Source organism: Pan paniscus, chromosome 2 (assembly GCF_029289425.2).
Source record: "Pan paniscus chromosome 2, NHGRI_mPanPan1-v2.0_pri, whole genome shotgun sequence".
Lineage (NCBI taxonomy): Eukaryota > Metazoa > Chordata > Mammalia > Primates > Hominidae > Pan > Pan paniscus.
The window spans coordinates 165,359,907-165,372,261 of NC_085926.1; the positions used below are offsets into that span (position 1 = coordinate 165,359,907).

Genomic DNA, 12,355 nt, shown 5'->3' on the forward strand with positions numbered 1-12,355 from the left:
CCCCATATAAGGCTTCCTATAAGGCATATGTCTTATAACATCACATTTTTCATAGCTGATTAAATAAAGAAACAAAGTACTATTAATTGAGGGCTTGGTATATGCTTGTCACTTCACATACATTATTATTAAAACTCCAAAGAATTCTGAAATGTTTTAATAATATCCTCATTTTAAATGGAGCATAGCTTATAACTTTCTAAGATTTCAACTCAGATTTGTATGAATTTGAATTTACTATATCCCTCTGTAGTCAACTATGAAATTTTTTGCTAGCTTGCATTTAAAGTGTAGACTACCATGTTGATGATAGAAATATTAACATTTATTATTAAATATTAACACATTCAACTAAAATATGTTAGTCATTTTCAGCATCTGTGGGAAAGAAGGCACTTGGGATTGACAGATTTAACTTCTACCTGGCCAAAGAGATTATTTCTGCTTTTATGCCTGAAAAATCTATGTTTTAACAAAAATTATTATTAAAATTATTTCATTAAAAATTCTATAAGCAGGTATCTCTCAAAAGAAAATAAAAGAATCAGTATTCTTTTCAAAGCAGCTTATAATTTCTTTCCAGTTTTACAATTTAATATTAATTTAAATAACTATGAAATGAAATAGGATATTTGATTCCTCTGATCCATACTGCAGTAGGAAAATATTCAGCCATTCTTTACTTTAGGATATTAAAAACCATGAATACAATGGCAAATAATAATTTTATGAAAATGGGAAACTTTACCATCTGTTTTTCTTTCTACCCAGGTACTTATCATCCCTGCACAAGCCTTTGCATCTTGAAAATCCACCAGTTTTATAGCACTCTGAAAAAATTCCTTGTTGCCATGGAGATACTGTTCTTTCACAGTGAATCCTTCTTGAAGGTAGAGGGCATTGGCAAGATTAAATGTAAATTCTTGTTTTTTCTCTGAGATGGCAGAGAAAAATGACTTCAGTACAAAAAATTCTTCCCCTAGAAAATAATTTTAATGTATATTGGCATATTGAACAACATAAAAACAACAGCTTTTCAGCTTTGCTATCTAAGTACTCTGATTCATATCACCGTTTTTTGCACCCTTAGGTATAACTAACAATCCCTTCAAAGTTAGTATAAATATTTTAAGGATGTATCTCCTGTAGAATATGCATTTTGTAGAGAAATCATCTTTTATATAGAAAAAAGAATGTCCATGCAAATTTGAAATTTGTCAAAAACAAGAATATGCATTTATAGAAGCTGAAGGAAAGTCCCTCTTGATAGTCACATTTAGCGCATTTTTAGTTATTGAAATTTATGTTTAGAATCTTATTCTTTGCATAACGTGAGCATGTGATACCCATGAAAAGGGAATGCTAATGAATGCTGATGGGGGCATGACAGTGATGAGCAATCCTTTTCAATATTACTTTTATTTCAGCTGAAGAAAAAATTGTTCTCTTATAAGCAACTGCACCTGTACAGGTTTTAAATTTTACAAGGCAACCTCTGTAATCATCTCTAGAGATGCGTAAGAATCAGAATTGCCTATTTCTACAAGTTCATGAATTTATATACTTTGGCTGTCGACATCAACAATAAAAATCTTTAACCATTTTAACTCTAACCACTAGCCAAAATAAGTCAGTCAGGGTCAACTAAAAGAATCACTTTCGGCCTATTATTTATTTTTGGACTGTTCTGACTGTAGTGTTGTCTGGAAGCTATATATGCGTATGAGAGAACTCTACCCTGATATTTGGTTCAATAGCTTCCTGTTCATTGCGAAAGTGTACCAACAGTTTTCATTTCCTTCTGGCTTAATCTTAGAACTCAATCATTAAGTCTTGTAACTCTATTTCAAATAGGTTCTTTCTGGGCCTTCATTATATTTTCAGTTAAATACTGCAAATGCCACTTTCATAACCTAAAATTGATATATTCAATTAATCTTTATTCAAGAAAACCGGGTATTACTAAGAGGGACTTACTACTAGATTTCTATTGGAAATAAGGAGGATGTGTGTGTGTGTGTGTACCTAAGCTTGTGTAAATACTTTTTTTTTTTAAATCAGAAAGCTAGCAGCCCATAGGGCATCTTTGTGCAAATAAAAATAGTTCCCTCTCTGGGGGCTGGGCAGCTCCATGGCCTCTCATCTTGTCCAGCTGGGTTACAGAGGCTACATTTCAGTCCCTACTTGCCTTTTTGGCCTGGTGTTCTCACAGCCTCACAGGAGGCTCTATGAAGTATACTGCATTATATTTCAAACTCCAGGATTCTCTGTTCACTGGTATATAGATACAGGTATAAACAATTACAGATATAAAAAAACTTACTTCCATATGATTAGATCTGAAGAATTTCAGTAATTCTTTATAACCCTGAAATTCCTTACATAAGGAAGGGAAGAAAGTTATGCCATTTTACTTATTTATATAATGATTTCAGATGTAACCATTTATTGCTGTCTGAAGCCTGAAACAAATATCTCAATAGCTGGGAGGCTACAGAAAAGGCTTTCTGAGTAAAGACATGAGAGCTTTTCCAAAAGAATTAATTAAGGTCAGAAATGAAGTGACAGAATCTGAAACTAATTTTCAGAAATCTGAAATACATGAACATCTTTAAAGGAATAAAAAAAGAGAGAAAGGGAGAAAAAGTAGTTCCAAATCATTTGTCAAAGCAAATAGATTTATGTCATGTACTTAAGGTCTAAGTCTATGTGACAAACAGCTGCCCTTTGATAACTTGTTGAACTCAGAAGTCAATGAAAAAAATGTCACTAAGTAGTACAAATTTGGAGAAGAATATAACATTATCTGCCCTATAAATTTTATTTGGTTTCTAGATTAATGACATTTTTAGCACAGATCAAAAATTATATATCTCCTAATAAGTAATGAGAACAAGTTTATTTCATTTTCTAAAATACAGCCATGGATAACCCACAGGTCATGGGTGAATGTGGCTCTTGATTTGATTGTACCAGACCTCCAGAAAATGTTCTAAAATTCAGTGCATGTTCTCTTCTGCTAGTAAAAGTCTAAAAGCCAATTTTGTGTGCATATGGGAGATCCAAAGATGAAAACAAACCTAGTCATAGAATTATAGATTATTTCAGCCAAAAGGTCCAAATAAATTACCTAACCTCAACTTTTCTTTTTACAGTGAGGAATCTGAGGCCCAGAGAGATTAAGAAGCTTCACAAGTGACATGACTTGTGCCAAATCACAAGGTCATTTAGTTGCAGAACTGGGACAGGAATTCATGCCCAGTTCTCTTTTCAAAACCCTGTGGAAAAAAGCAGCACATTGAATTTAGCCTTTGATTCGTCATCAGCATTATCAGAGGTAAAGCAAAAGGGAGTATTAACAGATGTTCAGCAAAATGGAGGAGGTAAATTCAGAGCAGATGTTTTGACAATGAAGTAAAGAAGGAGAACTGAGGACACTGAGAGCCTTACATAATATATGAGAATTAATATTCTTATTAATATATTAGTGAGAATATATTGCTCTTATATTCTTAATCCTCACTGAATTATTTTAGGAATTAGCACTGAACAAATTATTTAACCTTTCTTTGCCTCAGTTTTCTCAGGTTTATTACAAGGTTGTTTACTTAACAAAGTAATTATAAATATTAAATGAGAGAATATATATTAAGCACATGAAACAGTGGCTGATATCCTTTCTATATTTTTGATAGTGTGTTATTACTATTACTTTATCATGTTCACAATTCACACCTGTTAAAACTTCTGTGTTTCTCTATATCATGTATCCATTTAAAGTAATTTAAGTTTCCACAGACTCTAATTTATGTATCTTCACAAATATTGTATTACTTTTTCAAAGCTATAGCATGTGGTTTAAACGTTTCTGGGAGTGGTATATTGGGATTTGCTGAAATTAATCAAGACTAAATCTGGAATACATTGGCTTCAGTGTGCACTATTTGCAAAGAAAAATTCTTACAATTCACTTCACTATTACCAACGTCTTTTCTGTATAAAATTGTCTTTATTTAAAATGAAGCAAATAAAATCTTGTAAATAGTATTTTCAGGAAAGCAAATTTCTAAATACTGCTACTCTGTGATAAGAAAAATACACTGAAATTATAGTTGTAGCAACTAAATTCCCAAATCAAAAATCTGTATTTAGAACACAGTATCTCAGAGTAATCCAAAAGCTGAAAATTAAAACAACTATAGAAACTGAGAGCATGAGATAGCTAAGGAGATGAGCAACAACTTTTTTTTTTTTTTGGAGAAGGAGTCTGTTCTGTTGCCCTGGCTGGAGTGCAGTGGCACGATCTCAGCTCACTGCAACCTCGGCCTCTTGGGTTCAAGCACTTCTCCTGCCTTAGCCTCTAAAGTAACTGAGACTATAGGCACATGCCACCATGCCCTTCAAATTTTTGTATTTTTCCAGCCTGGTCTTGAACTCCTGACCTCAAGTGATCCACCCGCCTCAGCCTCCCAAAGGGCTGAGATTACAGGTGTGAGCCACCACACTAGCCAAGCAACAATTCTTTCAAATGGGATGCCAGCACAAAAGCACAGTATCCCAGTAAGAGGGATAGACACTATCTCAGACAGACCATGAGGAGACTCCAACAAAACAATCATCATTCACAAGCACAAAGGCCTCTGATTATTTAAATCCTTTTTTTTCCATTTTCCTTTTAAAACTAGTAACAAATAAGCTCTTAAAATGAACAAATTAATATTTTTTCTTGGTCTCGTTACAGATGAGGTGCATTTTTTTTAAGAGAAATGTTGGAAACAACCTACTGAAGAAAGGCTAAATAAGTAATGGTATTTCTATAAGAGGCAATAAGATACAGTAATTAAAAATCATATTTTGAATCAGTTCCATGACATGGGAAAATGATCACAACATAGTGATAGTGGAAGAATATGTATGTGTATAGATGTATATTTTATGAGTATGTACATACACAAACATGCACACCCAGTGTAATCTCAGGCAATTAAAACTGGCTAAAACAAACTAAAAGAAAATGTATAAATATTTACTTAATTTTACATTTTTATAGATGTCAATTTCTTAATAATTTTTGTAACCTTTTAAAGGAATTAATTATAAATGAATGAAAATTACATTTACAATTCTCCATTTTATTACAATTTTGTACTTTTCATTACATTTTCACTTATTAAAATTTCTTTATCCTGAACTTCTAATATTAAAAAATGAATGCGTCCATATCTTATCCAGTATAAGTAAGGAGATGTAAGAGTCTCACCAGCTGAGGTTTCCTGTTGTTTTAAAGTTTGTTTTATCTGCTGCTGTGCTTTTCCTTTGGCTCCCAGTTGTACCATCTCAAGAACCAAAGTTATTCCAAGGGGTGAAAATATAATGTTGTCCTTATGAGATAAGGAAACCTCTTGATAAAGATCCACTGCAAATTCGATATTTTTTTGAGCTGAGCATCTTGAGGCTTGACTTCCAAAAAACAGCAATAGAAGACTCCACAAGGAGATTGTGTCCATTTTGACTTCTCTGTATTGTTTAAATCAAAATATATTCATTTTCAAAAGAGTTTTCCACAGAGAGCTCAACAGAAAACTTTCTACCTGTTGTAGCTTTCTATCTTAATAGAACTTACTACCACAAGTGAACTCTATCCAATTAGATTTCTAAGTATCATCTATTCAGAAAAATAGTTCATGTGTTAATGGTATTTCTTACATATCTTCAAGAACCAGTAGAAAATATACTTGTAGTTTTGTAGCAAAAATCAAAAAAGACACTACAGTGTTGGAATGTTATCAATGGCAATGGTATCTCCAAATAGTTATACAATAGTTTTTTTCTATCTTTTCTCATGGTTAAGTGGGATAACTGTAACTCTGACATCAGGTAAACCTTCTGTGCTGTCTACTCTACAGTAATTTATAGATCAAGAGGAAGAAATGGAATAAAAACAGACTTACTCCAGTGTGGTTTTAGACCTATAATATTAGAAAATTAATGTATTCTAAAGCAACTGAGTAATCTGGCTAACTTTTTACAATTTTCCTCACGCTTTATTTTTTAGGACAAATTAACCCAAAGCCCTCTTCCTGCTTTTTCAAGAGAAGACAAATACAATGCAGAAAACCTGCAAAGTTTGAAACAAAATGGCAATCAAATATAAATGATACAATAAAGTACTATGCTCACTACCTGGGTGATGAGATCACTTATACCCCAAACCTTAGTGTCAGGCCATATACCCATGTAGCAAACCTGCACATGTACATTAATCTGTAATAAAACTTGAAATTATAAAAGAAAAAATATAAATAAAATGAAATATAATATCAAAGAATTGACAAAAATACTAACAAATGTAAGAGTAGCAGCAATTAAAAACCATAAACAATTCACAAGACTAATAATACCCTATTAAAGTGCTCTCCACTAAAATTGCAGGAAATTCAACCATTTGATTATATCTCAAGCAGAATTAGTTTTGTAATATTACCACATATTTGGTAGAATGTTGACTCCAAGGCCTCATAAATTTTAGTAACAATAATTTTACCTTATAAATAATACATGTTAGTAATCTTTAACAACTTATCCATCAGTAAGTTACTAGGAAGTAACCCTTAATTAGGGGTAAAGATGAAAGCCTTTAGAATAGTCTGTTGTCAGCCTTAAGTAGAGACTTACATTTCTAGAGTGTTTTGCAGATCATTAAGGGTACCATAAATGGTAGGAGTCCCTAAGAACAACTATATTTATATATAAAGATTACTAATAGTCAAATATTGTTCCAAATTAAACTATGGAGTCATTATTTATCCTTCAATGTATTTTGTTAAACTGTATTTGTTTAGATATATATTTGCAAAAGACAAAAGCCTCAAAAAACAATCCAAAGCAATTGTTAGAAAATGTGTTGGTAAACTTTAGATATAGACCTATATGCTATTAATATCAAGCAAATGTTTCATTAGGGATTAATTTAGCATATGAGCTTGTAAATGAGAGTGCAACAATAGTTAAAAACCAGTGAGTAAGAGAAGTTTTACATGCAAAATAAATGTCTATGTATCATTATCTTCTAATATATTCAATTTCTCAGAAGACTTCTGGCCAAAATATGTGTTTGTAGATATGTAGTCAAAATGTTATTAGTACCTTTATGTTATCAACTGGAAATACATTAGATATAGCTTTATGTATTTGGTTTATATTGGAATAATGAACAGTATTATTAAAAATGTAATTTTTTTCTTTGTGGTAGAATCTCAGTATTAGAGTTTCCTTCTCATTATTATTAATAATCTTAATAATTAAATTTGTATTATTTGAGCATCCACATCCATTTTTTCTAGAAAATTTCTAAGCACTTAATAAATTATAACCTCAGACAAATATTGGTTTTAAAAATTCACTTACCTCATCAGGTTTTGGATCATATCTTATCAGAAAGCACAAAGTAATGCTGAACTAAACAACCTGATGAATAGTCCTATAAGAACTGGATCTTCTGATTTGTAGTGAAATCATTCAAGGAGAATAAAAGCGATATGTTAATTAAATAAATTCAAATGATTTTTACACCAAAGTAAATTGAAATGCCATTCCATACTTTACTAAACACTCATAGGCAATGTTATTGCATACATACTTATTCAAAAGCTATTTATTTCTAAGGTACTTACCCCAAACTGACTTCTGATTATTCACTGGAATGTTACAACTAAAATACGCTTGCTGGAAAACTCTTGTACATAAACACCTGAGCGATCAAGGCCAACTCCATTTATCTTGAACACTGCTTGATTAATTCCTCTAGAACAAAAGCAGGTGTTCACTACATTTGTATTAAGAACTAACACAATCGGGTTAATGATCAACTGATGAAATGTGCAAGAATTGAGAAATAAAACAATTATAGAATTTTTTAAAATTATTAAGTTTATATTATTATTTTATCCATTATTTTGCTTCTTTTGAAAGTTGCACAGAATTTGAAAGGATGCGCTACTGGTTGTAAATTTGCTAGTAATTAGTTCTTTTTGTTTCTCACAGGACTCCTACATCAGATTACCAATGCACTTTGTCATAAATATTTCGGAATGCCTATGAGAAAAAGAATAAAGCTAAATCAAGTCCAGAATACAGAGACAAATTACTGCTGCATTTACAGAGTTCTCAACATTCATCAAATTATACAATAGTCAGAGGAGTTTCCTGTGGCTATAAGGTCCATTTGAATCCTTAAGAAAAAGAGTGGATATTGAAGAAATATGTTCTTTATTCTGAGCAAAAAGGCCAGCAAAAAAGATAATGGATTTGCCAAAATATATCACGACAATACTATTAGCCATAGGTAATTTGATGATAAAAATTGCTGTTACCTTTATGCGCTTTTAAAACTCTACATGATTTTCTTTGCAAAAAGGTCATTAATAAAAAATTGCATAATTTAATGGGTTTCATCTCATTTTTGTAGTTCAAATCAATCACCTCAATGGCAATCAGATATTAAGCACATTGTATTATTTATTTATACCCTTTGAGAAGAGAAAAAAAATTTAGTTCAGTTTTAATTAAATATCTGTTGATCCCCAAATTTAATACTATTTCTGATAAACTCATATAAAAGAAACAAAGTGAGTGTAGATAGCTTTAAATGGAATTCATTTTTAAAAACTTGTCAGAGGACCCTGTTAACATCTTTCCATGTCCTAACATGGCTATAACTTAAAAATAGGCCTGAGAATAGATCATTATAGGCCATAATCTACTAATTAACTAAAATTTTTTGATTTCCCATATAGGCATCTCCGAATGTTTTCTAGATCTGGAGTTTTATTCTAATATTACCTACTCTATCATAAGCACACTCTAATGTAGCTTTAACTTAACACAGAGACAATTTTCCAAAAAGAGTTGTGCAATACAAGAATACTATCATTCTACTTGCTTCACACTGCAATACATAAATATTAAGTCTGAATGTCAAGACTATCATTCAATCAATGCTTTTCTACCCATTTACTGACACCAGCAAACATATATCACCAGTACCCTTGGCTACCACATCATTATGTCTGTACACTGCTCAGATCACAATGTGATTTATCCAGAAATAGTCCATTACTTTTCCTACCAATGGCAGAGACCGTCACTCTGTCCTACTAAGACCATTTAATGAAATTGTTCTGTAAGGACCTTATATTAGAGCAGTTCAGGCAGAATGTTCATTTTCCTGTCTCTTGAGGAGTAAAAAGCAATAGCCATAAATTTATTCTCCCTGGTTTAACCTCTTTTAATACACAATGATGACAATACAATTGTCCATAAAATATTACCACAAATTTTTAAAATATTTTCCCAAACCGCTTTTTTCTACAATTCTATTTTGCTCCTAGAAAATCGGGGTGGGGGGAGAATTATTCATTAATGAGAGCCAAGGTGTCTTGGTAGAAGGTTGATCGCCATTACTGTCCGACTGTAAAGTATAAGCCTAGGAATATATATAAAAACCACAGCAAAGGGTTACAGTGATCATCTCATCATTTTTCTTATCCTTTTATAGTTTTTTCAAGTAAAAGTGCACTTAATTCCAAACTTTAAAAATGTATAAGCAAATGCCCTCATCAGTAAAGAACTTAAAAGTTAATTCTTCCATTTAAGCATGGACTCATTTCAGAAAAAAATTTTTTTTTTTGGTCAGGATTGTTCCTAAATTTTCAGTGATAATAGGAAAATGTTCTGACAAAAGAAAATGTTAAATTATATTTAGTGTAAATATAAGTAATACAAACAAGGTAGCCTATTGAAAATTATGACATATCGTATTTTAATGTGACCAATTCCTTTTACCATAGAAAAATGGATCATAAGTAATTGAATCTGAATGTTAATTTGAGAAACAGTTTATAATGCCTTCAGTTCTGTTAAGAGTTGACAGGTGAGATCCTGCTACCTGCCTAGAAAATTAGATGCTGTGAGTTACAAAAGAAGAGTAAGACACAGAAAAAAAGACATTGTCTTTTTTCTTCTTTTTGTGTTTTTTCTCCAAATTATTAGAAACAGTTACATTGAAAGTCTCATACCTTTAAAAGTTCTCTTCTCATTGAATATATTTATGAGACAGCTCTTCTTAATTCCTTTTACAGAAGAAGCCCTGATGTTAATTAAGTATGGAATTAGAGTTACAGCATAATACCATGCACATGTAGTAGGCTATAGAGAGAAGCTCTGTCTGTATGAACCAGACTATCGCAGGCTATCACATCAAACAAAGTTATCTTCAAGGGTAAAAAGTAAAGTATATCTAGCAAAAGAATTCCCAAATTAGGCTGGAAAAAATATGCCAGATTATGAATTTCCAACTTATGCCAGTGGGCTCATTTAGTATTGGCTTAATAAACCACTACATTTTATATAGCTTCACTTCAGAACGCTGAGGGTAGAAAAGGTGCATTCTATTTATATGTGAATACCTGGAACCTAAAATAATCTCTTATACATGCCTTCAATACTTACATGAGGGATGGATGGATCAGTGGGGAAAAGAGCCTTTGCAAATTATTTGGTACCCGCATTCTACTTTTATAACATCTTAACATTCCATTAAATTTCTGGGAATGTGGCTCAGATTTCACTCCATTGTACTATCACCAACCTATGATTCATAAATCATGTGCTCTGAGTTTGAAATGATGGATTACCCAATCAAACCTCCTACCCAGTGCAAAAAGTCTTTGCAATATCCCCGTGAGACAGTTACCCAGTGTCTGCTTGAACATCTCAAATAATCTTTTTGTTCAAAAGCAACTTTTTATATTTTAAAAAAATTTACCTTGAAATACTTTCAAATTTACATAAAAGTTGCAGATATAGTTCAAAGAACTGCTATCTCCACCTCCTCCTGTTTCCCCAATTGTTAGCATCTACCGCATGTGTGTGTTTCATCTATATATCTATCCTCCCAATAAACAAACAGATGTAAATATAGATATGTATATGTGTTACCTGTGTGTGCATATATATACATTTTATATATACATATAATTAGTATTTTCTGAATCATTTTATAGCAAGCTAAAAACATAATTTCTATCATACTTAAACATTCTATTATTATACTTTTCTAAAACAAGGACACTTCTTGTACATCATCACACCATCCAACAGACAAACACACACGCACACACACACAGAGACAAATATACTTTTCTCCTACAACCTTTCCTGCATGTAATTTTCATTCCATGAGGAGGAAAGGCGATATGAATAGAAGTCATAATGCCTAACTCAGAATACACTTAAATGTAGTTAGAATAGGCAGCTGTCTTCTGAAAATCTTTCCATCACCGCCTTTTCCACCAAACCAAAATATTTGCTCCACTGGTGCTGGAAAGTCTAGTGTTAGAATTCATTCCATTGGCTTTATACTAATAAGAAGCAAGTGAACAGAATGATGAATGGCAAATACCATGGTTTGGGAGTAAAACAGACCTGGGTTCCAAGCTCAACTCTGCCATTGATAATTGAGCACTCTCCTAATAGATTCGCATCTCATATTTTAGCTCTAAGCTAATATATTCATATGATTATTGTGTGGTTTAAACACAATGGACATTTGCAGTTGCTATACCAAGTGGTCCCCTACCTATTGCAAATTATTTTCCTTTACTACATGTGTTATTGAAAAATTCTTCTTAAACTTTAGCTGGTTTTGAAAGCACTCTTTAAAATATAAATATACAGTAAGTCATTATAGTTATGTAAATGAATTTACCAATTCTTTCTATAGGACACAATAAATAAAGCAGAATAATAATATTGCCTGGAAGATGATTATATTTGTAAATAAAAATGGGTCAACAAACAGAGGCAGTAAGTTAAAGAACCAGATATTTCCCACTTGACTTTCCACATAGAGTGGGTCCTTTATATAGCCCCAGGCCCTTTGATTTTTTTTCAAGACTATTACCTCTTCAATGTGCTATGGCATTTAATTTTAAAGTACAGTATAACAAACTATTGAAGTAGATCATATGCAGTAATTTTCCAATAAGTTTATAGAATGAATAAAACCAATAAGAATTAATAGGAAGTGGTGCTATTGACAAAGTCTAATCACCATTATGAGAATCATTTAAAAACTACTAGAAAGTGTAAAAAAGTGGAAACAGTTTTCTTATTCACATTTGTAGATATTTACTCTGTCAGTACTTTTCATATATTTCAATGCAGGTTTTACAATGAAAACTGATCAAAAATGTTTGTCTATAGGAACAACCAGAAGGGCAACTGGTTAGAACTTTGTTCTGGAATCATAAAGTTTTTATATAAAAATCCTTGAGAATAAATACCAAGATGTTGC

General features: G+C 31.8%; 1 protein-coding gene across 1 annotated transcript in view; it reads right to left on the bottom strand.

Moving 5' to 3' along the window:
- SERPINI2 (serpin family I member 2) overlaps positions 1–7,788 on the bottom strand; it is a 36,007-nt gene extending 28,219 nt beyond the window's left edge. Inside the window, exons 1-4 of the mRNA XM_008970942.4 lie at positions 7,674–7,788; positions 7,408–7,498; positions 5,261–5,517; positions 749–979 (exon numbers count right to left, since the gene is read on the bottom strand). Of these exons, the coding sequence (XP_008969190.2) occupies positions 749–979; positions 5,261–5,517; positions 7,408–7,427 (508 nt within the window). The 5' untranslated portion in view covers positions 7,428–7,498; positions 7,674–7,788. The remainder of the gene's footprint in view (positions 1–748; positions 980–5,260; positions 5,518–7,407; positions 7,499–7,673) is intronic.
- Positions 7,789–12,355: the final 4,567 nt, after the last annotated feature.